The sequence below is a fragment of the Hemicordylus capensis genome, chromosome 2, assembly GCF_027244095.1.
Source record: "Hemicordylus capensis ecotype Gifberg chromosome 2, rHemCap1.1.pri, whole genome shotgun sequence".
Classification (NCBI taxonomy): Eukaryota; Metazoa; Chordata; class Lepidosauria; order Squamata; family Cordylidae; genus Hemicordylus; species Hemicordylus capensis.
Genome location: NC_069658.1, coordinates 232,486,095 through 232,513,780, shown reverse-complemented (window position 1 = coordinate 232,513,780; position 27,686 = coordinate 232,486,095). Strand labels below are relative to the sequence as shown.

Genomic DNA, 27,686 nt, shown 5'->3' with positions numbered 1-27,686 from the left:
CCGCCAAGGGAAAGAGGGAGCCTTACCCAGCCAGGCCAGATGCCCAGAAGTCTCCTCCATGATTTCCCTGTGCAGAGCCCTTTGGCCAGGATCCAGCAGAGCCCACTCCTCCTCGGAGAAACACACAGCCACCTCTTCAAAGGACACGGGTCCCTGAAAGATGAAGAAAGCAGTTTCTGTACCTGGATATTGTCAGAAAAGAGATGGCTGGATGTTCCTAAAGGATCTTCCAAAGTTGCATTAGGGGCAACTTTTGTCTTCAAAGGGAGCATACTTGATCAACAGAGAAAAGGGAAGGAGAGGGCTTTATTCCCACCCAGAGACAGGTGAGGCCTTCCTCTTCCTTCCATGATGCTTCCCCTACCTGATCCGGTGACTGCACAGCAACACCTTCCTCTCCACCAACAAGAGGAGAAGGCCTAGAGAGAATGTTGAGGGACATTTCACAGCCTGTGAGGTAAAAAAAGAAATGTCTTTTATGCTTTTGGCATTTTGCATTGCAGTGACTGGAGTATCTGTCCCAAGAACATTTTTTGGAGTCTCAGTGTGAAGTTACTGGAAAAAGAAGAGAACCTAGAGAAAAGCGTCTCTTGAACAGAGACTTAAAGGGAACATAAAAGCACTCCAGGGTTTTCAGGAGTGGGCCAAGATGAAATACTCCACATCCATCCTTACCCAGTGAGGTGGTTCCTCCATCCCCCTCCTCCTCCCGTACGATTCCCCTGAAGAGCAGACTGTGCCTGGTGTCTGATGGAGCCTTCTCTGCCTGCAGAGGATCAGTGGCCATCTTGGCTAACATACCCAGTGCCTGGAAGAGGAAAAAGGGAAGAGGGATGAAGAAAGGGAATGGAGCATTTATTGGTATTATATAGACATCACGCAACTCTGGTAGAAATCCCCTCAGGGCAGACATTACAAAGATATTAAAAAGGACAAGAAAACTAAGAATAATAAAGACCTAAAGCAGGCCTGCTCAACTTAGCCTCCCCCGAACTGTTTTCGGACTACAACTCCCATAACCCCCAGCCACAGTGGCCAATAGCCAGGGATTATGGGAGCTGTAGGCCAACTCCAGCAGGAGGGAGAAGTTGAGCGGCTCTGACAGAAAGCAAGAGAAGATAAAGTGCCCATCAGGCAGCTGGATGAAGAACAACATCCTCAGAAGATGTTTTTGAACAGCCAGAGGAAATAAAAAGCGGTGTTTTCTCTGGGTACTAAAGAGACATCAGATGCGAATCAATCTGGCATCTCTGGGGAAAGCATCCCGTAGCAGGAGACTCACAGCTGAGAAGATCCTCCTGGGGGCAGCATAAGAAATTTGGAGGAGATGCTGGACTTCCTAGGAGGGAGAGGATCCCTCTGTGAGGGGATCTGGAGGCCCTCTCCTCTCGGCAGCAGAGGCTGAAGCCAGGCTGGGCAGGCAGTCTGCCCTGGAAGCTTTGCAACCCACTCGGAGGGATGTGCACGGACCAGTTCAGAGGCCTTTTTACAAGCCTCCGAAGTGGTTCGAACACTGGGCGGGTTCGAAGTCCGAAAGCGGAGTCGGGGGGGGGCTGTCTCTTTAAGGGCGAGGGAGGCTGCACTTACCTCCTCCCTCCGCTTCCCCCCTCAACTGGTGCCTGCTATCTTTCACCTCCTACAGGGCAGCAGTGTAGTTTCCTGCTGACCCTTTTCCTCTTCGTCCAGAAGTAGCTGGTGCACGCACACACTCACACCACCACACATCACACCAGCTAATCCGGCTGAAGAGGAAACGGGATGTGTAAAATACCAGGCGTTCGTGTGGGAAAAGCGGAGGGAGGGGTAAGTGCACCTCCCTCGCCCTTAAGGTGAAACCACCTCCCATCAGCCACCTGTGCCTGGTTCAAGGGAAGGTGCATGAGGACTAGTGGATTGGGATACAAATCCAGCCCTGGCAGTAAAAAGGAGGACATCCCAGAACACTCGTAAAACCTCCCAGCCAGCGAAGAGGCAGGAGGGCAGAAGCTGGTGTCGCTCCTGCATGCGGTATTTGCTCTTTCTGCAGTTCCATTGCTAGCATAGCAGTTTGACTGACTGTAAAGCACTGAACTTTGGAAAGAGAGGAAGAAAAGGACTCTGGCTCTGCTTGCAAGAGGACCCTACTTGGCAACTGGTGGCATAATCCTAAGGGATCTCAGCCCCCTGAAACTACCTGGATAAAACGGCCTTGCTTCTCACCTGCTGCTCCTCCTGCCTCTTCTCCTCTGCCTGGCTCAGGAGGAAACCTTCTGCCAGGGCCACCGCCTGGGAACTGGTCTCCGCTCTGCATTCTCTGACCCAGCTCTCCATCTCCGGGGGCAGGACAGTCAGGAACTGCTCCAGGATCACCAGGTCCAGCATCTGAGCTTTGGTGTGCTTTTCTGGCTTCAGCCACTGATGGCAACGGGTGTGGAGTCTGCTGCAAAGGTCTCGGGGTCCTTCAGCCTCCTGGTAGGGGAACTGCCTGAGTCTCTGGCATTCAACATCGGTGCTGGTGGGGTCTCCTTTCAGGATCTTTTGCACCATTCTTTCCCAGAATTCCCTGCCACTCCCAGCCTGAATGCTCTGGGGGTCTTTTTCTGCTCCTGCCCCTGATTCATTACTGGGCTTTGCAATTCCATGTTTGTCTTTGATCTCAAATGAAACTTCCAATGCAGCCATAAGATCTTCTTAGAACAGCAGTTAGTCTCATATGGCCAAAGAGTCTTTCTTATCAAGTTATTTCTCTCTCTCTCTCTAAATAAGCACTTAATTTATCTGCAAAATTTTGCTTTTAATTGAGAACTGGCAGGCAGGGAGAGTATCCTGTGAATCAGAGAGAAGCACCAATCAACACACATTTTATGTCACAACTTCACTTTGATTGGTCAGATTCATCAATCTAGAGACAAACACTTCTTCTTCTGTTTCCTTTAACGAATCTTTTAATGAAATCCCCCTTTTTAGTAACTAGCTGGCATGGAAGTTCCTCCCTTCCCTTTTCGTTTTTAGTGCAAAGCGGAGGGGGAGGCGATTAATGGCTTCAAAAACGAAGATAATTTTGAATTCCTTCGAAAGCATTAAAAGACTGAAGGGAGTCCAGGGGACAGCAGGTGAGAGGGAGGGGACTCGGCCTGCAGGGGTGGATGTACTTTATTAGGGCCAAGTGTCTGGGGGCAGCGGAGGAGGGCCCTGATCCCCACCCCACCCCACCCCACCCCCATCCTACTTCCATTGCCGGGACGCACTGCCTTGACGGGTCCTGCCAGGCGGGGGTCAGCGGGAGCTGCGGAAGGGGACTTGCCAGCGTGTATCCTGCGGCCAGACAGAGGGAGGCCGCCAGTATCCAAGGGGTCGGCAGGGCCCCCCCTCCCCCGCCACGCCCCAGGCTAGCCCAGAAGCAGGTGGAGGAGGATCCCGCTCCCCACCGGCCCCTCCGCCTGCCTCTCTCACCTGCAGCGTCAGCCGCTCCCCCCAACCTTCCGAGGGGGGGTGCAAAGTGCACGTGGAAGGGGCCTGGCTCCCAGGGAAGGAAAGTGCAGGGCCGGAGGGTGGGAGTGGGGGGTGAGGGGGGAAGGGTGTGGGGGGCCCCGGGATATGCCTCTTTCCACCCCTACTGGATCCCTCTTTCTGCAAGGATCTCCCTACCCTAAGCACACGCCTTCCTCTGCTACTTCCTCCTTCCTCTGAAGAGGAGCGATTTCCCTCGTGGCTTGCTGGGCAGAGAGAGCAGAGCTTCCAGATTCCTAGAGAGGCGGCCGGGGATGACGGGAGTTGTAGTTCAATGACAGCTGGAGGGCCAGGTTTTCTCAGCCCAGCTCTAAGCCGTAAAGGGAGAGCAGAGCTTCCAGATTTCCTGGAGAGGCGCCTCGAAGATGCAAGGAGCTGCGAGTTTTCAGAATTGTTTCTTGCTCTGCTCCTTTCTGGTGGGAAAGGAACCCTTATTATTTATTTATTCGATTTATGATATGCTTTAAAAATACACAGATTTTTAAAAAATCCTTAATTTATATACCGCCTTTCATTAAAAACAATCCCAAGGCGGTTTACAAAAGTTAAAAAACATACAATATGACACATATCCAGGCGGCTTAGGTAAATTCAGAGATTTTTTAAAAAAACAGACAGCAATTAAAAGCAATTTTAAAAGTTGAAAACACAGTAATTAAAATGGTTCTATAATAAGAACTGTTATATATAACTTTAAAATTCCACCACTTTTGATGCCCCCACCTCCACGCCGACGCACACATTCACTCCTATATTAACATTCCTCCAAAGGATCAGGAGCCCGCAAAGTACATGTATGATTTGCTCAGAGACTCAAACAAGGAAATGGGGACAGCCAAAGGCAGGAAGAGCTGCTAATGGAGAGGTGGCAGATTGGGGGTGGGTGGGTGGGTGGGTGGGGCCGATCTCAGAGGCTGGTCATCCTACCCAGTACTAGGATGAGGGGGAGTCTTTCCTCCCCTGTTCCTGCCAGACCAATAACCTGTTCCTCTGGACAGCAGCAGACTCACTTGGCACCCTCCTCACTTGTTTGCATTGAGCCCAGTGTACATGTGTGGAGTGAGAAAATTTATGACTGGCTGGGTTGGAGGCCAAGAAGTGGTAGGCGTATCTCTTGGGGAGGAGGGCGTGTTAGGGAGGAGCAGACCCAAAGCCGTTTACATAGAAAAATAAACAAGACTGAGGTCTAGAAACTGACTGCAGCAAGCTCTAGTAATAAAAGTAAAGAAGAACAATGAAAAACTGGGACTACGACTAAATTTAAAGAGCCAAACTAAAAACTAAACTGAAACCAGACTAAAAACTAAAACTAAAGAGCCAGCATGGTATAGTGGGTAGAGTGCTGGACTAGGAGCCGGGAGACCTGAGTTCAAATCCCCATTCAGCCATGAAACTAGCTGGGTGACTCTGGGCCAGTCACTTCGCTCTCAGCCTAATCCTACTTCACAGGGTTGTTGTGAGAAGAAACTCAAGTATGTATGTATCTGTTTATTTTGGCCCATGGCCAGCATAAATACAAAAAGAGAAAGAAACAACAACAGTAAATACATAAAATACATTAAACATATGTTTAATTGGAGGACAAAGGGGGGGTATAAATAAGTGTCTTATATTAATTTTAGCCCCCCCAAAAGGACTAGGGCAATTAGCGGTACATCAGAAATTACTGCTAGGTCTTACTTTCGGGGAAACAGGGTATGTATCTGTTTATTTCGGCCCAAGGCCAGCATAAATACAAAAAGAAAAAGAAACAACAGTAAATACATAAAATACATAAAACATATGTAGTACACCGCTCTGGGCTCCTTGGAGGACGAAGGGGGGTATAAATTAAATAAATAAATATTTTATCTTTTTTTTTTGTTTATTTATTTATTTATTTATTTATTTGATTTATATACTGCCCTTTCAAAATGGCTCAGGGCAGTTTACAATTAAAATAAGCCACTAAAACAGTAAAGAGCTAAAACAAATTAAAAAACAATATAACAATTAGCAATTTAAACACATTTTAAAACAATTAAACAATTAGTGATTAAAAACCCCAAAATTGGGTTTTTAATTTTAAAATAAACCAGATATTAAAACCTCCAAAATTAGGAAGCTGAGAAAGCTTGGGTGAAAAGATGGGGTTTCAGGTGTTTTTTTTGAAAACTGCCAGAGATGAGGAGGATCGTATCCCATCAGGGAGCACATACCACAATCTTGGGGAAGCGACCAAGAAGGCCCGTCTCTGAGTAGCCACCAAACGAGTTGGCAGTAACTGGAGATCGGACCTCCTCAAATGACCTCAATGGGCGGTGGGGATCATAATAAAGAAGGCGCTCTCTTATATACCCAGGGCCTAAGCCGTTTAGGGCTTTGTAAGTTATAACTAGCACTTTGTATATTGTCCGGGAACCTATTGGCAGCCCATGTAACTCCATCAGTAAAGAAGTAACATGGTCTCTCCGAGATGACCTAGAGACCAGCTTGGCTGCTGCGTTCTGAACCAACTGAAGTTTCTGCACTACGTACAAAGGCAGCCCCACGTAGAGCACGTTACAAAAGTCAAGTCTGGAGGTTACCAACAGATGTACCATAGTTTTGAGGTCATTGATCTTGAGAAACGGGCGCTGCTGGCGTATCAGCCGAAGCTGATAGAAAGCACCCCTGGCCACCGCCTCAACCTGAGAAACCAAGGAGAGGTGTGAATCCAGAAGTACTCCCAGACTGCAAACCTGTTCCTTTTGGGGAATTGTGACCCCGTCTAGAACAGGAGATCAAAATTGTCTCTAGAGTTCTTACCCAGGAAAATAAGTTCCTCCATCTTATCTGGATTCAGCTTCAGTTTATTCTCCCTCATCCAGCCCATTACTGTTTCCAGGCAGGCATTTAGGGAGGATATGCCAACTCCTGAAGAAGTTGACATGGAGAAGTAGATCTGGGTGTCATCAGCATACTGGTAACACCCAGCTCCAAATCCCCTGATGATCTCTCCCAGTGGTTTCATGTAGATGTTAAAAAGCATTGGAGAAAGTACAGAGCCTTGAGGGACACCATACTTAAGCTCAGATTTTGAAGAGCAACAGTCTCCAATCGACACCATCTGGAATCTGTCCGAGAGGTAGGAGCGGAACCACTGTAAAACAGTGCCCCCCACCCCCAACACCCTCAGACGTTCCAGAAGGATACTGTGGCCTATAGTATCGAAAGCCACCGAGAGACCCAAAAGGACCAACAGAGTCACACTTCCTCTGTCAATTGCAATTGGAGATCATCCATCAGGCCGACCAAAGCAGTCTCCACCCCATAACCCGCCCGAAAACCTGTTTGAAATGGGTCTGGATAATCGGTTTCCTCCAAGACCGCCTGGCGACCACCCTCTCAATTACCTTGCTCAGCCATGGGAGGCTGGAAATATGCCTATAATTGCTCAACTCTGAGGGATCTAATGCAGGCTTCTTTAGAAGAGATCTAATGATTGCCTCCTTAAGACAAGGAGCCATCCTGCCCTCCTTCAGAGAAGCATTTATTATTTCCACCAGGCTGTTTACAACAACCTCCCTGCTAGATCAAACAAGCCATGTTGGACAAGGGTCAAGAGAACAAGTGGTAGGCTTCACCGCTCCAAGCAGCTTGTCCACTTCCTCAGGAATCACAAACTGAAACCAATCCAGTCGAATCACATAAGAGGAGTTGTTGGGCACCTCCAGCTCAGACATCACATTAATTGTGGAGTCTCCATATAGGTCGGCCTGAATCCGAGAGATTTTATGTGCGAAAAACTCTTTAAACGCATCACAGCAGGTAACTGATGACTCCAAATTCTGGTTCAAGGGAGTGGAGGCAGATACTAATCCCCTCACAACCCTGAACAACTCCGCGGGATGTGAACTCGCAGAGTCAATTCGGACAGAAAAGAACCGCCTCTATGCCACACGTATTGCCTGAGCATAGATCTTTAGATGTACTCTATGTCTCAATCTGTCCGATTCGAGTTGAGTTTTCCTCCACTTGCACTCCAGTTGCCGACCTTGCCGTTTCAGCCCCTGTAGATCTTCCATATACCAAGGGGCCAAATCTGAAGCGGGTCGGAGGGGACGCTTGGGAGCAATAGTGTCTACTGCCCTGGTGAGCAAGTTGATGCCCTGGTTGAGAATTGGAACGACGGGATCACTAGCAAAGCCAACATTAAATCCCTCCAAGGCTTCTTGGAATCTTAGTAGATTCCATTGGGCCCCTCGCCCCTGCAGAGCTGGGAAGTGATTGTAAGTCCAACCTTAACCAGATGGTGGTCCGTCCATGACAATGGGGAAATCACAGGAGTGATCACCCTGATCAGAGTAAAAGACCCAATCAAGCGTGTGACCTGCAATGTGTGTCGGTCCAGAGACCACTTGGGATAGGCCCATAGTTGTCATGGCCGCTATGAACTCCTGAGCTACCCCGGACAGATTGGTTCCAAAATGAACATTGAAGTCCCCCAGCACCAAGAGTCTGGGAGACTCCAACGCGTGTTCCGCGACCAAGTCTGTGAGCTCAGTAAGGGATTCCACTGGGCAGCGGAGCGATCGGTACACCAACAGATGTCCAAATCTATCCCCGGTCCCCAAACTCAAGTACACACATTCAATATGGTCCGATACCCTGACAGGGACCCTGGTAAGGGAGATGTTATCCTTATAGACCACAGCCATCCCATCTCCCCGCCCACGTCCCCTCACCTGCACATATACAGAATATCCTGGAGGGAGAAGCTGGGACCAAACTGAACCACTAGCCTCCCCCAACCAAGTCTCGGTAATACATACCAGGTTGGCCCCTAAATGTAAAGAAGACTAAACTAATAACAACAGATACAGCAACCAGCCTCAGAATTGACAATGAAGACATTGAAGTGGTGGATGGCTTCTGCCTTTTAGGATCGACCGTCAACAGTAAAGGATCCAGCAGTCAAGAAATACATCACAGACTAGCACTTGGTAGGATTGCAATGAAGGCCTTGGAAAGGATATTTATTTATTTATATTTATTTATTATTAAGTTTATATACCACCTAGTATTAAAATCTCTAGGCGGTTTACAAAGTTATTTAGATGCCATGATGTGTCTATACCTACAAATATTAGTATGGTTGGGACAATGGTTTTTTCTGTGACAATCTATGGATGTGAAAGCTAGACTTTGAAGAAGCAAGATAGAAAAAGCATTGAGACTTTTGAACTTGGGTGTTGGAGAAGACTTTTGAGCATACCATGGACAAACAGGAAAACAAACAAATGGAATATAGAATAAATCAATCCAGATTTTTCACTCAAGGCACAAATGACCAGGCTCAAACTATCATACTTTGGACACATTATGTGAAAACCCAGCTCCCTTGAGAAGTCCATAATGCTGGGAAAAGTTGAAGGAAAGAGAAGAGGACGACAAGCAGCAAGGTGGATGGACTCGATTACAACAGCAATGAATGCACCACTGAGCGACCTTAAAGGCCAAGTTGAAGACAGATCATCCGGGAGAGAATTTATCTTTGTGCTGCTACTTCCGGTACTAATTCCACAAGGACAAGGAAACTAGAATTGCCTTGATGGCGCCTCTCGTGCTATCGGCCCCTTCCAGGAGCCAATGCATGTTAGGATCTGCCTCTGTTACCGATGCCTCCTTGTGGTCGAATGGTGAGCCTGTGAGGGGGACAGAGGTTGTGGACCCACCAGCACAAACCATGTTTTCCTAAACAATTAGGTCATGCTGTGGAAGCCCTCCAACTGGATCCAACAGAAGAATCACCTCCTTTTGCTCCTGTGACTTGCTGTACTTGAAGGGAGCCACTGCAATATACTGGTTTGGATGTTTGTTTATTTATTTATTTAGCGCATTTTTATACCGCCCTAACCCAAGGTCTCAGGGCGGTTCACAACAAACAAGAACAAAATATTAAAATCAATTAAATACTAAAAACAGTTTAAAACAAGTCAATAAACAATCCAAAACTTAGGCCTGGGTAAAAAGATGAGTCTTTAGACACTTTTTAAAAGCCACGAGAGATAGGGAGATTCTAATTCCCACGGGAAGTGCCTTCCAAAGGCTCGGGGCGACAACAGAGAAGGCCTGTCCCTGGGTGGCCACCAGACAACATGAAGGTAGCCACAGACAATCCTCCCCTTATGTACATAGTGGATCATGCAGAAGAAGACGCTCTCTTAAGTACCGTGGGCCTAAGTTGTTTAGGGCTTTATAGGTTATAACCAGCACTTTGTATTTTGCCCAGAAACTTATTGGAAGCCAGTGCAACTCCTGTAATATATGACCCAGAGACCAACCTGGCAGCCGCATTTTATACTAATTGTAGTTTCCGGACTATTTACAAAGGCAGCCCCACATAGAGCGCATTGCAGTAATCAAGTCTGGAGGTTACCAGAAAGCGTACTACTGTTTTGAGATTATGAACCTCAAGAAACGGACGCAGCTGGCGTATCAATCGAAGCTGATAGAAAGCGCTGATAGAAAGGTTCACAGTCTGTGAGTACTTCTGGATTCACACCTCTCCCTGGTCTCTCAGGTTGAGGCGGTGCCCAGGAGTGCTATCTATCAGCTTCGGCTGATACGCCAGCTGCGCCCGTTTCTCGAGATCAATGACCTCAAAACTATGGTACGTATGTTGGTAACCTCCAGACTTGACTTTTGTAAAATGCTCTACGTGGGGCTGCCTTTGTACGTAGTGCAGAAACTCCAGTTGGTTCAAAACGCGGCAGCCAGGTTGGTCTCTGGGTCATCTCGGAGAGACCATGTTACTCCTTTACTGATGGAGTTACACGGGCTGCTAATAGGTTCCCGGACAAAATACCAAGTGCTAATTATAATTTACAAAGCCCTAAACGGCTTAGGCCCTGGGTATCTAAGAGAGAGTCTTCTTTATTATGAGCCCCACTGCCCTCTGAGGTCATCTGAGGAGGTCCGTCTCCAGTTACCGCCAGCTTGTTTGGTGGCTACACAGAGACGGGCCTTCTCGGTCGCTGCCCCGAGATTGTGTAATGCGCTCCCTGCTGAGATACAATCCTCCCCATCTCTGGCAATTTTCAAAAAACACCTGAAACCCCATCTTTTCACCCAAGCTTCCTCAGTTTCCTAAATTTGAGGTTTTAATATCTGGTTTATTTTAAAATTAAAAACCCGATTTCTGGGTTTTTAATCACTGTAATTGTTTAATTGTTCTTTTAAAGTGTCTTTAAACTGTTAATTGTTATTTTGTTTTTAATTTGTTTTAGCTCTTTACTGTTTTAGTGGTCTAACTGTAAACCGCCCTGAGCCATTTTGGAAGGGTGGTATACAAATCAAATAAATAATAACTAATACATACATCCTCAGGAGTCAAAACTTGAACTGATCCAAACTAATCACACAAGAGGAGTCGCTGGACACCTCCACAATCTTGGCTTTCTGCCCCCTGAATCTCCCCAAAGCCCTGGCGAAATCCAAGCCCCTGCAAATCTGCTTCACTAATTTCTCCAGATTCACTGAGATGGAATGTGGTCAGCCTCCATCCTTCCACTCTCACCTGGGCAATTCCCATTTCTTCTACCCAGCAGCCCCAAAGTAGGGATGTGCACGAACTGTCGGACAGAGTGTTTGGCGGCAGAGGACTTGCCTTTAAGGAGTAAAGAGGGTGCCGTTACCCCCTTTCTGCCGCATATCCCCTACCAGCACTGCCACCGAAGCCGGTGGAATGGGGCTACTGCATAACTTCTTGCAGCCTTACGCCAGTGGTTTTGGTGGCACTGCCGGGGAGGGGTCGTAACGGCACCTGCACTACTCCTTAAAAGGTAACCCCCGCTGCCAAACCGGTCCAAACGCTGCACCTCCAAACCGGTTTGGCAACCCAGAAAAAGACAGCCCAACTGGTTGGTGAACATCCTTACCCTCTAGTCCTGCCTCCCTGGTTGATTGGTCAGGCCCTAGGGTTGCAAGTCTGTCAAAGGTCATGGGTTCTTTTCCTGTTAACTCTATCAGTGCCAGCAGGCTCCTCACTACACTCTCCTGCGTGGACTTTTTGATGGACAGAAAGATTCCCCTTCTGCCTGAAGCTCATTCCACACTTTGAGCATGTAGATGGTTTCTCCCCTTTGTGAAATCTTTGATGGAGAGAAAGATATGACATCAAATGGAGCTCTTTCCACACTCGGAGCACATATAAGGTTTCTCACCTGTGTGGATTTTTTGATGGACAGAAAGATTACCCTTACAACTCAAACTCTTCCCACACTCTGAGCACGTATATGGTTTCTCCTGTGTGTGGAGTCTTTGATGGGCAGAAAGACTGCCCTGTCGGGCACTAATTTTGGCACTTTCATCCGTTGCCATCTGCCAGCATTTGAGGCATTGGTAGGCCTTTCCATCGACTGGCATTTGATATCTCAACACACCCATGTCGGTGGAGGAGTTATTTGGACACAGCACAGAGTGATATGTTTGAAGAAGTCATTCATTCAGCATGCATTTATCTTCCCAACATTTCTGTGTCTGTTATTATTAGTTAGTATGGACTATCATGGACATCAGCCTTTGGCATCATATTGTCGTTATTCATTAACACATTTTTTCTGATATGTGTTTGTTTGGGTATTGGTCATTTTTCATTGGTTACTATTAGAATCTTTGTTTGATGTTTATACATAATTTCTTATTATCACTTACAGTGTGGTAACAATTTTATTTGGTTTTGGTTCATATATTTAAAGTTTTTGTCCATACTACATGGAGCATGGTATTTTCAGGGGTAACTTATTTCCCAATATTGGGTTATATCTGTAGTATTTTGCATAGATTCAGTCAGCATACCACAAACATATACTCTTCTCTGACACAGGGGACTTGTTTTTATTTGGGGAGTCTTTGATGGACAGAAAGATTTGACATCCTTCTGAAGCTCTTCCCACACTCTGAGCACGCATATGGTTTCTCCCCGTGTGGATTCTTTGATGGGCAGAAAGACTGCCCTTGTCACGGAAACTCTTTCCACACTCAGAGCAGGCATATGGTTTCTCCCCTGTGTGGATTCTTTGATGGGCACAAAGTATGTGCTTCCGGTTGAAGCTCTTCCCACACTCTGAGCACGCAAATGGTTTCTCCCCTGTGTGGATTCTGTGATGGGCAGAAAGACTGCCCTTGTCACGGAAGCTCTTTCCACACTCTGAGCACGCATATGGTTTCTCCCCTGTGTGGATTCTTTGATGTTCAGAAAGGCTGGACTTCTGAACGAAGCTCTTTCCACACTCTGAGCACGCATATGGTTTCTCCCCTGTGTGGATTCTTTGATGGACAGAAAGATTTGATTTCCAACTGAAGCTCTTCCCACACTCTGAGCACGCATATGGTTTCACCCCTGTGTGGATTCTTTGATGGGCAGAAAGACTGCCCTTGTCACTGAAGCGCTTTCCACACTCTGAGCACGCATATGGTTTCTCCCCTGTGTGGATTCTGTGATGAGCAGAAAGACTGCCCTTGTCACGGAAGCTCTTTCCGCACTCTGAGCATGTATATGGTTTTTCCCCTGTGTGGATTCTTTGATGGACAGAAAGATTTGATTTCGAACTGAAGCTCTTCCCACACTCTAAGCACGCATATGGGTTCTCCCCTGTGTGGATTCTTTGATGGGCAGAAAGACTTTTTTTTCCACTGAAGCGCTTTCCACACTCTGAGCACGTATATGGTTTCTCCCCTGTGTGGATTCGTTGATGGGCAGAAAGTTCGTATTTATGACTGAAGCTCTTTCCACACTCTGAGCACGCACATGGTTTCTCCCCTGTGTGGATTCTTTGATGGGCAGAAAGACTTTTTTTTTCACTGAAGCGCTTTCCACACTCTGAGCACATATGTGGTTTCTCCCCTGTGTGGATTCTTTGATGGACAGAAAGATCTGATTTCCAACTGAAGCTCTTCCCACACTCTGAGCATGCATATGGTTTCTCCCCTGTGTGGATTCGTTGATGGGCAGAAAGACTTTTTTTTTCACTGAAGCGCTTTCCACACTCTGAGCACGTATGTGGTTTCTCCCCTGTGTGGATTCTTTGGTGGGCAGAAAGACTTTTTTTTTCACTGAAGCGCTTTCCACACTCTGAGCACATATGTGGTTTCTCCCCTGTGTGGATTCTTTGATGGACAGAAAGATTTGATTTCCAACTGAAGCTCTTCCCACACTCTGAGCACGCATATGGTTTCTCCCCTGTGTGGATTCTTTGATGGGCGGAAAGACTTCCTTTTTCACTGAAGCGCTTTCCACACTCTGAGCACGTATATGGTTTCTCCCCTGTGTGGATTCTTTGATGGATAGAAAGTTCGTATTTATGCCTGAAGCGCTTCCCACACTCTGAGCATGCATATGGTTTCTGTCCTCTATCGCAACTTTGATGGGAAGGAATCTTATCTCTGCCATTGGAGCTCTTTCTGTATTTAGAGCATGTATCTCCTTGGCAGACGCACTGATGGACAGCAAGGGCAGTGTCACGACTGAATCTCTTTCCACACCCCAAGCATAGTTTTTCTCCTGTATGGGTTTTTTGATGTTCATACAAGTCCAACCAATTCCTGAAGTCGTTCCCACACACTGTGCATTGATATGCTGTCATTCTTGTAGGGATGCTGTGATGTGGACCGAGGTGTGATTTATTAGTTGAGATGCTTCCACTTAGAGTACGCTTACTAGTCTTATCTTCAGCTGGAATTGCATGGAAGTCTGTCCCTTCAGAAGCCGCCCAATTCTTCTTCTCTTTTTCTCTAGTTCTTCTTCTCTGCACTTTCCCCTTTTTTCTGTTCTTCCAACGATTACCTACAGGCATAAAAAGAAAAAATTGGTGAGGAAGGAACAGAGCCTCAACTCAAGAAACAAACCCAATTAACAGCATTGCAGTACAAACCAAGGAAAAGATGAAGTGCAGGGGCAAATCCCGCCATGTGATAAGCAGCGTCTGTTGATTAGAACTAAGCCCAGCTACATGCTCCAAAGGATGTGGTATTCCAGAGGCATTTCCCTCAGGCGGAATACCATTTTCCAGTCCTTTTAACCTGCTCCCTTACCTCACTGTGATGGGACCGCTCTGGGAAGAGCCTCTGCATTCTTGCATGAAGAAGGTTCCAAGTTCCCTCCCTGGTAGTATCTCCAGAGAGGGCTCCTGCCTGCCACCTTGGAGAAGCCACTGCCCGTCTAGGTAGACAATCCTGAGCTAGATGGACCAGTGGCCTGACTCAGTCAAAGGCAGCTTCGTATGTTCTGTGTGCCAATCTCTGCAGTTATTCCTTCGCTGTCTCCCCTGGCAGGACTCAAGGGTGTGAGATGGGAGAGAATCATCCTAAAGAGCTGGAAGGAAAGACCTAAAGGAGACAGAGCTGCATCTTCTGCTGCTGCGTGTAGAGCCTCTGGCCACTAAGCACACATCGGAGGAGCAGTTGGCAGTCATCAGACGCCCAGTGGAGGAAAGGCTCTCCGGGTAGCCACTCTTCTGCAGGGGCTTCCTGATCACTAATAATGGTGCCCATGTGCTGACTGGAAGCTCATTTCTGAGATGGCCTTGACACTCGAGCTGTTCTCCCTTGTGGCAAGCAGCCTTTGTGCCAAAAGGGCAGCTCTGAGCCAGACTTTGCCCACTGCTCTTTGCCTGGAGAAAAATGATGGGTGAACTGAAGACTACTCTGACCACTGGGGAGGCATGGACCATTCGGGATATGCGAACAGATTTTGAAATAAACCAGTTTAAGATCGATCTGGTTTGTCTTGATGGCTTGATAACAGACTGAACCTTCCCTAACAGTTCAGTTCGTTATCGAGCCGAAACCCCTGGCCGCTTGAGAGGGGGTTGGGTTCAAATTAATCCCCTTGGACGAAGCACTTGGAAACGGTTCAATGGAACTGATACACGAAGGAGGGCACCGGCTTAGAGTACAGTTTAACCTCCAGCTGAACCGGGAAAACTGGTTTTGTGCACCAGTTTTGTACACCAGTGGTTCACTGGTTTTGTGCACACACAGCAAAGCAGCTACCTGCTGATCTCTCTTCTTCCTTGGAGACCTCAATAAATGGATCTTCTCTATCTTGTGACCAAGAGGTGAGCTCATATTTCAGGACTGGAAAGGTTCCAACTAGAACAAATCTTCAGAGAGCCCAATTCATCCTGTCAAAACTGTTCTCCTGACCACAGCCACGAAAAGGGCCAAGTAGGGGTGGCAGAGGCTTTTAATTGGTCCTCACCAGGACTGGAAAGAGTCCCAGGAAGGAGGTCTAGTAGAGGAATCAGCTGCTGACATCCTCCATGACATCCTCACAAAGCATTGACATGCACCAGTAATAGCAGCAATTCCTGCCTTCCACATCCATCCCCCAAGGGAAAGAGGGAGCCTTACCCAGCCAGGCCAGATGCCCAGAAGTCTCCTCCATGACTTCCCTGTGCAGAGCCCTTTGGCCAGGATCCAGCAGAGCCCACTCCTCCTCGGAGAAACACACAGCCACCTCTTCAAAGGACATGGGTCCCTGAAAGATGAAGAAAGCAGTTTCTGTACCTGGATATTGTCAGAAAAGAGATGGCTGGATGTTCCTAAAGGATCTTCCAAAGTTGCATTAGCGGCAACTTTTGTCTTCAAAGGGAGCATACTTGATCAACAGAGAAAAGGGAAGGAGAGGGCTTTATCCCCACCCAGAGACAGGTGAGGCCTTCCTCTTGCTTCCATGATGCTTCCCCTACCTGATCCGGTGACTGCACAGCAACACCTTCCTCTCCACCAACAAGAGGAGAAGGCCTAGAGAGAATGTTGAGGGACATTTCACAGCCTGTGAGGTAAAAAAAGAAATGTCTTTTATGCTTTTGGCATTTTGCATTGCAGTGACTGGAGTATCTGTCCCAAGAACGTTTTTTGGAGTCTCAGTGTGAAGTTACTGGAAAAAGAAGAGAACCTAGAGAAAAGCCTCTCTTGAACAGAGACTTAAAGGGAACATAAAAGCACTCCAGGGTTTTCAGGAGAGGGCCAAGATGAAATACTCCACATCCATCCTTACCCAGTGAGGTGGTTCCTCCATCCCCCTCCTCCTCCCGTACGATTCCCCTGAAGAGCAGACTGTGCCTGGTGTCTGATGGAGCCTTCTCTGCCTGCAGAGGATCAGTGGCCATCTTGGCTAACATACCCAGTGCCTGGAAGAGGAAAAAGGGAAGAGGGATGAAGAAAGGGAATGGAGCATTTATTGGTATTATATAGACATCACGCAACTCTGGTAGAAATCCCCTCAGGGCAGACATTACAAAGATATTAAAAAGGACAAGAAAACTAAGAATAATAAAGACCTGAAGCAGGCCTGCTCAACTTAGCCTCCCCCAAACTGTTTTCGGACTACAACTCCCATAACCCCCAGCCACAGTGGCCAATAGCCAGGGATTATGGGAGCTGTAGGCCAACTCCGGCAGGAGGGAGAAGTTGAGCGGCTCTGACAGAAAGCAAGAGAAGATAAAGTGCCCATCAGGCAGCTGGATGAAGAACAACATCCTCAGAAGATGTTTTTGAACAGCCAGAGGAAATAAAAAGGGATGTTTTCTCTGGGTACTAGAGAGACATCAGATGCGAATCAATCTGGCATCTCTGGGGAAAGCATCCCGTAGCAGGAGACTCACAGCTGAGAAGATCCTCCTGGGGGCAGCACAAGAAATTTGGAGGAGATGCTGGACTTCCTAGGAGGGAGAGGATCCCTCTGTGAGGGGATCTGGAGGCCCTCTCCTCTCGGCAGCAGAGGCTGAAGCCAGGCTGGGCAGGCAGTCTGCCCTGGAAGCTTTGCAACCCACTCGGAGGGATGTGCACGGACCAGTTCAGAGGCCTTTTTACAAGCCTCCGAAGTGGTTCGAACACTGGGCGGGTTCGAAGTCCGAAAGCGGAGTCGGGGGGGGGGCTGTCTCTTTAAGGGCGAGGGAGGCTGCACTTACCTCCTCCCTCCGCTTCCCCCCTCAACTGGTGCCTGGTATCTTTCACCTCCTACAGGGCAGCAGTGTAGTTTCCTGCTGACCCTTTTCCTCTTCGTCCAGAAGTAGCTGGTGCACGCAAACACTCACACCACCACACATCACACCAGCTAATCTGGCTGAAGAGGAAACGGGATGTGTAAAATACCAGGTGTTCGTGTGGGAAAAGCGGAGGGAGGGGTAAGTGCACCTCCCTCGCCCTTAAGGTGAGTCCGCCTCCCATCAGCCACCTGTGCCTGGTTCAAGGGAAGGTGCATGAGGACTAGTGGATTGGGATATAAATCCAGCCCTGGCACTGAACTTTGGAAAGAGAGGAAGAAAAGGACTCTGGCTCTACTTGCAGGAGGACCTTACTTGGCAACTGGAGGCATAATCCTAAGGGATCTCAGCCCCCTGAAACTACCTGGATAAAACGGCCCTGCTTCTCACCTGCTGCTCCTCCTGCCTCTTCTCCTCTGCCTGGCTCAGGAGAAAACCTTCTGCTAGGGCCACCGCCTGGGAACTGGTCTCTGCTCCACATTCTCTGACCCAGCTCTCCATCTCCAAGGGTAGGACAGTCAGGAACTGCTCCAGGATCACCAGGTCCAGCATCTGAGCTTTGGTGTGCTTTTCGGGCTTCAGCCACTGATGGCAACGGGTGTGGAGTCTGCTGCAAATGTCTCGGGGTCCTTCAGCCTCCTGGTAGGGGAACTGCCTGAGTCTCTGGCATTCAACATCGGTGCTGGTGGGGTCTACATTCAGGATCTTTTGCACCATTCTTTCCCAGAATTCCCTGCCACTCCCAGCCTGAATGCTCTGGGGGTCTTTTTCTGCTCCTGCCCCTGATTCATTACTGGGATTTGCAATTCCATGTTTGTCTTTGATCTCAAATGAAACTTCCAATGCAGCCATAAGATCTTCTTAGAACAGCAGTTAGTCTCATATGGCCAAAGAGTCTTTCTTATCAAGTTATTTCTCTCTCTCTCTCTAAATAAGCACTTAATTTATCTGCAAAATTTTGCTTTTAATTGAGAACTGGCAGGCAGGGAGAGTATCCTGTGAATCAGAGAGAAGCACCAATCAACACACATTTTATGTCACAACTTCACTTTGATTGGTCAGATTCATCAATCTAGAGACAAACACTTCTTCTTCTGTTTCCTGTAACGAATCTTTTAATGAAACCCCCCTTTTTAGTAACTGGCTGGCATGGAAGTTCCTCCCTTCCCTTTTCGTTTTTAGTGCAAAGCGGAGGGGGAGGCGATTAATGGCTTCAAAAAGGAAGATAATTTTGAATTCCTTCGAAAGCATTAAAAGACTGAAGGGAGTGCAGGGGGCAGCAGGTGAGAGGGAGGGGGCTCGGCCTGCAGGGGTGGATGTACTTTATTAGGGCCAAGTGTATGGGGGCAGCAGAGGAGGGCCCTGATCCCCACCCCATCCCACCCCCACCCTACTTTCATTGCCGGGACGCACTGCCTTGGCGGGTCCAGCCAGGCAGGGGTCAGCGGGAGCTGCAGAAGAGCGCTTGCCAGCGTGCATCCTGCGGCCAGACAGAGGGAGGCCGCCAGTGTCCCAGGGGTCGGCAGGGCACCCCCCTCCCCCGCCACGCCCCAGGCTAGCCCAGAAGCAGGTGGAGGAGGATCCCGCTCCCCACCGGCCCCTCCGCCTGCCTCTCTCACCTGCAGCATCAGCAGCTCCCTCCAAGCTTCCGAGGGGTGCAAAGTGCACGTGGAGGGGGTCTGGCTCCCAGGGAAGGAAGTGCAAGACACGGGGGTGGGCTCTTGGGGTGGAAAGGTCTGAGGAACCCCAGGATATGCCTCTCTCCCCTACTGGCCGGGTCCCTCCTTCTGCAAGTATCTCCGGTCCGGAAGCACACGCCTCCCTCTTCTGTTAATTCCTGCTCGTTCGGAGGAGGGGCGATTTCCATTCCCGCGTGGCTTGCTGGGCAGGGAGAGCAGAGCTTCCAGCTTCCTAGAGGGGCCGCTCGGGATGATGGGATTTGTAGTTCACCAGCCGCTGGAGGGACAGGTTTGCCAGCCCTGCTGCAAACGTTAAAGGGAGAGCAGAGCTTCCAGATTTCCTGGAGAGGCGCCTCGAAGATGCAAGGACCTGCGAGTTTTCAGAATTGTTTCTTGCTCTGCTCCTTTCTGGTGGGAAAGGAACCCTTATTATTTATTTATTCGATTTATGATATGCTTTAAAAATACACAGATTTTTAAAAATTCCTTAATTTATATACCGCCTTTCATTAAAAACAATCCCAAGGCGGTTTACAAAAGTTAAAAAACCTACAATATGACACATATCCAGGCGGCTTATGTAAATTCAGAGATTTTTAAAACAGCAATTAAAAGCAATTTAAAAAGTTGAAAACACACTAATTAAAATGGTTCTATAATAAGAACTGTTATATATAACTTTAAAATTCCACCACTTTTGATGCCCCCACCTCCACGCCGACGCACACATTCACTCCTATATGAACATTCCTCCAAAGGATCAGGAGCCCGCAAAGTACATGTATGATGTATGATTTGCTCAGAGACTCAAGGAAATGGGGACAGCCAAAGGCAGGAAGAGCTGCCAATGGAGAGGTGGCAGATTGGGGGGGGGTGGGTGGGTGGGGTTGATCTCAGAGGCTGGTCATCCTACCCAGTACTAGGATGAGGGGAAGTCTTTCCTCCCCTGTTCCTGCCAGACCAACAACCTGTTCCTCTGGACAGCAACAGATTCACTTCACCCTCCTCACTTGTTTGCATTGAGCCCAGTGTACATGTGTGGAGTGAGAGAATTTATGACTGGCTGGGTTGGAGGCCAAGAAGCGGCAGGCGTATCTCTTGGGGAGGAGGGCGTGTTAGGGAGGAGCAGACCCAAAGCCGTTTACATAGAAAAATAAACAAGACTGAGGTCTAGAAACTGACTGCAGCAAGCTCTAGTAATAAAAGTAAAGAAGAACAATGAAAAACTGGGACTGTGACTAAATTTAAAGAGCCAAACTAAAAACTAAACTAAAACCAAACTAAAAACTAAACTAAAACCAAACTAAAAACTAAAACTAAAGAGCCAGCATGGTGTAGTGGGTTGAGTGCTGGACTATCTGTTTATTTCGGCCCAAGGCCAGCCTAAATACAAAAAGAAAAAGAAACAACAACTGTAAATACATAAAACATATGTAGTACACCGCTCTGGGCTCCTTGGAGGACGAAGGGGGGGGGAATTAAATAAATAAATATTTTATTTATTTATTTATTTATTTATTTATTTATTTATTTATTTATTTGATTTATATACCGCCCTTTCAAAATGGCTCAGGGCAGTTTGCAATTAAAATAAAGCATTAAAACACTAAACAGCTAAAACAAATTAAAAACCATATAACAATTAACAATTTTAAAACATTTTAAAACAATTAAACAATTACAGTGATTAAAAACCCCGAAATCGGGTTTTTAATTTAAAAATAAACCAGATATTAAAACTTCCAAAATTAGGAAGCTGAGAAAGCTTGGGCGAAAAGATGGGGTTTCAGGTGCTTTTTTTGAAAACTGCCAGAGATGAGGAGGATCGTATCTCATCAGGGAGCACATTACACAATCTTGGGGAAGCGACCGAGAAGGCCTGTCTCTGTGTAGCCAACAAACGGCGGTAACTGAAGACGGACCTCCTCAGATGACCTCAATGGGTGGTGGGGCTCATAATAAAGAAGACGCTCTCATAGATACCCAGGGCCTAAGCCGTTTAGATAACTTGCACTTGGTATTTTGTCCGGGAACCTATTGGCAGCCCATGTAACTCCATCAGTAAAGGAGTAACATGGTCTCGCTGAGATGACCCAGAGACCAACTTGGCCTCTGCGTTCTGAACCAACTGAAGTTCCCAGACTACATACAAAGGCAGCCCCACGTAGAGCACATTACAAAAGTCAAGTCTGGAGGTTACCAACAGATGTACCATAGTTTTGAGGTCATTGATCTCGAGAAATGGGTGCAGCTGGCGTATCAGCCGAAGCTGATAGAAAGCATCCCTGGCCACCGCCTCAACCTGAGAAACCAAGGAGAGGTGTGAATCCAGAAGTACTCCCAGACTGCAAACCTGTTCCTTTTGGGGAAGTGTGACCCCATCTAGAATAGGAGATCAAAATTGTCTCTAGAGTTCTGACCCAGTACAATAAGTTCCTCCATCTTATCTGAATTCAGCTTCAGTTTATTCTCCCTCATCCAGCCCATTACTGCATCCAGACAGGCATTTAGGGAGGATATGCCAACTCCTGAAGAAGTTGACATGGAGAAGTAGATCTGGGTGTCATCAGCGTACTGGTAACATACTTAAGCATAGATTTTGAAAATCAACAGTTTCCAATCGACACCATCTGGAATCTGTCCGAGAGGTAGGAGCGGAACCACTGTAAAACAGTGCCTCCCACCCCCAACCCCCTCAGACGTTCCAGAAGGATACTGTGGCCTATAGTATCAAAAGCCACCGAGAGACCCAAAAGGACCAACAGAGTCACACTTCCTCTGTCAATTGCAATTGGAGATCATCCATCAGGCCGACCAAAGCAGTCTCCACCCCATAACCCGCCCGAAAACCTGTTTGAAATGGGTCTAGATAATCGGTTTCCTCCAAGACCGCCTGGCGACCACCCTCTCAATTACCTTGCTCAGCCATGGGAGGCTGGAAATATGCCTATAATTGCTCAACTCTGAGGGATCTAATGCAGGCTTCTATAGAAGAGGTCTAATGATTGCCTCCTTAAGACAAAGAGGCATCCTGCCCTTCTTCAGAGAAGCATTTATCATTTCCACCAGGCTGTTTGCAACAACCTCCCTGCTAGATCAAACAAGCCATGTTGGACAAGGGTCAAGAGAACAAGTGGTAGGCTTCACCGCTCCAAGCAGCTTGTCCACTTCCTCAGGAATCACAAACTGAAACCAATCCAGTCGAATCATATAAGAGGAGTCGTTGGGCACCTCCAGCTCAGACATCACATTAATTGTGGAGTCTCCATCTAGGTCGGCCCGAATCCGAGAGATTTTATGTGCGAAAAACTCTTTAAACACATCACAGCAGGTAACTGATGACTCCAAATTCTGGTTCAAGGGAGTGGAGGCAGATACTAATCCCCTCACAACCCTGAACAACTCCGCGGGATGTGAACTCGCAGAGTCAATTCGGGCAGAAAAGAACCGCCTCTATGCCACACGTATTACCTGAGCATAGATCTTTAGATGTACTCTATGTCTCAATCTGTCCGATTCGAGTTGAGTTTTCCTCCACTTGCGCTCCAGTTGCCGACCTTGCCGTTTCAGCCCCCGTAGATCTTCTGTATACCAAGGGGCCAAATTTGAAGCGAGTCGGAGGGGACGCTTGGGAGCAATAGTGTCTACTGCCCTGGTGAGCAAGTTGATGCCCTGGTTGAGAATTGGAACAGGATCACCAGCAAAGCCAACATTAAATCCCTCCAAGGCTTCTTGGAATCTTAGTGGATCCAATAACCTCTTTGGGCGGACCATTCTAATGGGCCCCTCACCCCTGCAGCGGTGGGAAGTGATTGTAAGTCCAACCTTAAGCACATGGTGGTCCGTCCATGACAATGGGAAAATCACAGGAGTCCCCACCCGTGGAACACCACCCTGATCAGAGTAAAAGACCCAATCAAGCGTGTGACCTGCAATATGTGTCGGTCCAGAGACCACTTGGGAGAGGCCCATAGTTGTCATGGCCGCTATGAACTCCTGAGGTACCCCGGACAGATTGGTTCCGAAATGAACATTGAAGTCCCCCAGCACCAAGAGTCTGGGAGACTCCAACGCGAGTTCCGTGACCAAGTCTGTGAGCTCAGAAAGGGATTCCGCTGGGCAGCGGGGCGATCGGTACACCAACAGAAGTCCCAATCTATCCCTGGTCCCCAAACTCAAGTACACACATTCAATATGGTCCGATACCCTGACAGGGACCCTGGTAAGGGAGATGTTATAGACCACAGCCATCCCATCTCCCAGCCCACGTCCCCTCACCTGCTCCTATACAGAATATCCTGGAGGGAGGAGCTTGGACCAAACTGGACCACTAGCCTCCCCCAACCAAGTCTTGGTAATACATACCAGGTTGGCCTCTAAATGTAAAGAAGACTAAACTAATAACAACGGATACAGCAACCAGCCTCAGAATTGACAATGAAGACATTGAAGTGGTGGATGGCTTCTGCGTTTTAGGATCGACTGTCAACAGTAAAGGATCCAGCAGTCAAGAAATACACCACAGACTAGCACTTGGTAGGATTGCAATGAAGGCCTTGGAAAGGATATTTATTTATTTATATTTATTTATTATTAAATTTATATACCGCCTAGTATTAATATCTCTAGGCGGTTTATGAAGTTATTTAGATGTCATGATGTGTCTATACCTACAAAGAATAGAATGGTTCGGACAATGGTTTTTTCTGTGACAATCTATGGATGTGAAAGCTAGACTTTGAAGAAACAAGAAAGAAAAAGCATTGAAACTTTTGAACTTTAGTGTTGGAGAAGACTTTTGAGGATATCAAGGACAGCCAAGAAAACAAGCCAATGGATCATAGAACAAATCAATCCAGAATTTTCACAAGAGGCACAAATGAACAGGCTCAAACTATCATACTTTGGACGCATTATGTGAAAACCCAGCTCCCTTGAGAAGCCCATAATGCTGGGAATAGTAGAAGGAAAAAGAAGAAGAGGTCGACCAGCAGCAAGGTGGGCAGACTTGATTACGACAGCAATGAATGCACCACTGAGAGACCTTAGAGGGCAAGTTGAAGACAGCTAGTCTTGGAGACTCTATCTTTGTGGTTGCTAAGAATCGACACCGACTTTATGGCACTTAATCAATCAATCAATCAATCAATCAATCACAGGAAGTGCTGAAGAGTCATTTTAGGGGTCATAGAGTAGACAGGTAGAGGAGTTAGGGAGACCCTTACTCACTCTCTCTACTCCCAATGCCCCTAGTGGTTATCAGGACAGTTGGTGCAAAAGGTCAATGCACTGGACCGCGATCTCCAACAGATAAGCCAGAGCCAAATGGAAGTGATGGGTTTTGAAGGAAAAGGGAGAAGTGAGACCATGTATTCTGAGTTGGTGGAGCTGGGAGTGCACCATGTAGGAGCACAGGAAATAATGAGCAGTGGAGCCTAAGAGAGCAGGAGACCTTTGGCTGGGACATCTCTCCAGTGTTTAGGACTGCAGTGTTCAGGGAAGCTGCCCTGGGCAGCAATGAAGGTAAAGCCTATCCTGGTGATCTTGGCCAACTCAGTCTGAAGCTGCATCCTCTGGGCTGGTGCTAGGGCAGGAGAGAATAATATCTCTCTCTCTCCCCCCCCCTCCACACCAGGGTGATGGGTTTCCTGCTGTTTTGAAACCCTGTTGAAATCAATGTGGCTCCCTACATCCGTCCCCCTGCCCCTTCCCCCTTTTACTCTCTTTTTATTGCTGGCAGGCCCCACAAGACACAGTGACCCTATTAGGGGCGGAGCCACCATTGGGTGAAAGGGTTCAAAGAACCCAGGCCGCCAATGGGAAAAGGCCACTGAGCCCTGCCTTGTGTCTTGGGCTCCATAGGAGCCCAGAACAAACTCCCCCTCCCACGCCCGGGCGAACTCTTCAAATTATTTCAGGCAGCTCTGACTGCCCGATAGAACGTTTTCCCCTTCCTCTCCCTCTCTGGAGGGAGAGAAAGGGGAAAACGTCCTTTTGGGCAGCCGCTGCTACGCTACCTGAAATGAGGAGGGGAGAGATCGTTTGGGCTCTCGGCTCTAAGCTCTCGGGTCATGCCCCCTTTGCATGTGACAAGGGGGCGTGGCCTGGGCTACTGAGAGCCCGAACGAGGTCTCAGCTCATCATTTCAGGCAATGTCAGCTGCTTGATAGGATCCCCCCCCCCTTTCTCTTCCTCCAGAGAGGGAGAGACAGGGAAAAACCTTCTATCGGGCAGTCGGAGTTGCTTGAAATAATTGGCAAAGAATTCGCCTGGGCTCTCGGCGTCCCGGGCGTGGGAGAGAGGGAGGCTCTCAGTTCATGGGACGGGGAAGTTGGCTCTTGGCTCCTCTGGAGCCCGAGCCATGCCCCTGTGTGTGTGACGTCACACACACAGGCGTATTGAAGGGGTCTGCCGCTTGGCTGACGACACGGGGCCCCATATACGGGGCCCCGTTTGAGAGTTAAATTGGCCAGCGCTGCATTTATAGTGTGGCTGGAGAGACTCTCCCTGCCTTAAAGGCAGGGAGCGCCACACCTGACCACGTTGCGAATTCAGGACTGGCCACCTAATTCCCGAACAGGGCCACGCTGGGAAGGGAGAGGAAACTTCCCGGCTCTGTTCCTTGTCTAAGAAGCAGGGTCCATACAGCTCCCTAGAGAACTGGGGATAATCCCCCAAATTCCCCATTGCAAGGTCGTGCTTCTCCAGATGGATGCAAAAGCTGCAAGCATCTTCCCTAGAAGCTGCTACTTCTGGCACTAATTCCACAAGGACAAGGAAACTAGAATTGCCTTGATGGAGCCCCTTGTGCTATCTGCCCCTTCCAGGAGCCCATGCATGTTCGGATCTGCCTCTGTTACCGATGCCTCCTTGTGGTAGAATGGTGAGCTCTCTGAGGGGGAGAGAGATTGTGGACCCACCAGCACAAACCATGTTATCCCAAACAATTAGGTCGTGCTATAGAAGCCCTCCAATTTGATCCAACAGAAGAATCACCTCCTTTTAGTCCTGTACTTGAAGGGAACCAGTGCAATGTACTGGTTAGGGTGTTGGACTAGGACCAGGGAGTTCTCCACACAACAGGCTTTACCGCAAGGTTTCTGCGAGGCTTTACTATGAACACAACACTAACCAAAAAGACCCCATGCAAGGATTTTTAAATCTTGAATATAAACTGGGTTGCACTCTAAGGAGCAGTGAAAAACCCGAATTGTGTGTGAAGTGCTCCCTGATAGCTCACAGGGACTTCAGGGTAAATCTGCCCAGTATGTGAATGCAGCACCCGCTCCATGCGGGAGGAGATGCAGGTCTAAAGCCAGTTGTGGAAAACTTCCTGGGAATCTGAGCTCAAATCCCCATTCAACCATGAAACTTGCAGGGTGACCCTGGACCAGTCCTTTATCTCTCAGTCCCGCCTACCCCACAGGGTTGTTGTGAGGATAAACAGGATCATGTACACCACAATGGGCTCTTTGGATGAAGAGCAGGATATACAGGTAGTAAAATAAAGAGTGAAATAATTAAAACTAGCTGGCCCAGGTGCAAAGCTGGGAATCTGAGCTCAAATCCCCATTCAACCATGAAACTTGCAGGGTGACCCTGGACCAGTCCTTTATCTCTCAGTCCCGCCTACCCCACAGGGTTGTTGTGAGGATAAACAGGATCATGTACACCACAATGGGCTCTTTGGATGAAGAGCAGGATATACAGGTAGTAAAATAAAGAGTGAAATAATTAAAACTAGCTGGCCCAGGTGCAAAGCATCTGTGCCTCTAGTTCTCCCTCGTTCTCGACCCGTCATTCTCAGCCCTCTTCCTCCTCCTCATCCCCCTCCAATGTTTTTTCTCTCTGGCCGGCCACCTGGCCAGTTGCTTTTTCTGCTCGCCTGTCCACTGGTTTCCTCCCCCCCCACTAAAGCTTTCACTTTCTCTCCCCCCACACTGGCCACCACAGCTTTCTCCCCCCACCTGCCTGCCTGTTTGCTGGCCTGTTCGTTGTCTTTATGTTCCCCACCGCTGTTGCTTTCCTCTCCCCCTACTCTCGCAAGAGCTGCCACACATGCGATTAGCCACGGGTATGATTTTATTTATTTATTTCGGAGCTTCTTGCCCCTCTCATTACCTACAGTCAAAGTAAAATAGAAGAACAGCCCTGCTGGATCAATCCCAAGGCCTATCTAGCCTTTGCAAAGTCCACAGGCAAGAGCTGAGGGCATGCCCTCTCTCGTACTGTTACTCCCCTACAACTGTTTCTCCCTCGCAGCTCAAAGGAGGACAAGTTCCTGCTCTAGATTTAAGTACCCAAGAAGAAGACTCCGAGACTGAAGGCCTCATTTCAAAATGCTCTGTTTCCACAGGCATGTTTAAAATAGAAAAGGTGGATTGAATCCGGTGGGAGGTAGCGTCTGCTGGAGACCACCACTGGATAGTTCCTTCCCAAGCCTCACTGCCTGCTAAGATCATCTGGAGAGGTTCGTCTGTGGCTGCTGCCAACTTGTCTGGCGGCT

At 48.1% G+C, this 27,686-nt stretch overlaps 1 protein-coding gene across 1 annotated transcript in view; it reads right to left on the bottom strand.

The window, feature by feature from the left end:
* Positions 1-27,686, bottom strand: part of LOC128343837 (zinc finger protein 850-like) — a 39,785-nt gene that overhangs the window by 6,371 nt on the left and 5,728 nt on the right. The window contains exons 2-14 of the mRNA XM_053293273.1: positions 22,652-22,852; positions 19,121-19,588; positions 17,892-18,497; positions 16,514-16,646; positions 16,203-16,288; positions 15,865-15,991; positions 12,302-14,296; positions 11,676-11,870; positions 11,030-11,119; positions 2,200-2,666; positions 676-808; positions 365-450; positions 27-153 (exon numbers count right to left, since the gene is read on the bottom strand). Of these exons, the coding sequence (XP_053149248.1) occupies positions 27-153; positions 365-450; positions 676-808; positions 2,200-2,666; positions 11,030-11,119; positions 11,676-11,870; positions 12,302-14,296; positions 15,865-15,991; positions 16,203-16,288; positions 16,514-16,646; positions 17,892-18,353 (3,901 nt within the window). The 5' untranslated portion in view covers positions 18,354-18,497; positions 19,121-19,588; positions 22,652-22,852. The remainder of the gene's footprint in view (positions 1-26; positions 154-364; positions 451-675; positions 809-2,199; positions 2,667-11,029; positions 11,120-11,675; positions 11,871-12,301; positions 14,297-15,864; positions 15,992-16,202; positions 16,289-16,513; positions 16,647-17,891; positions 18,498-19,120; positions 19,589-22,651; positions 22,853-27,686) is intronic.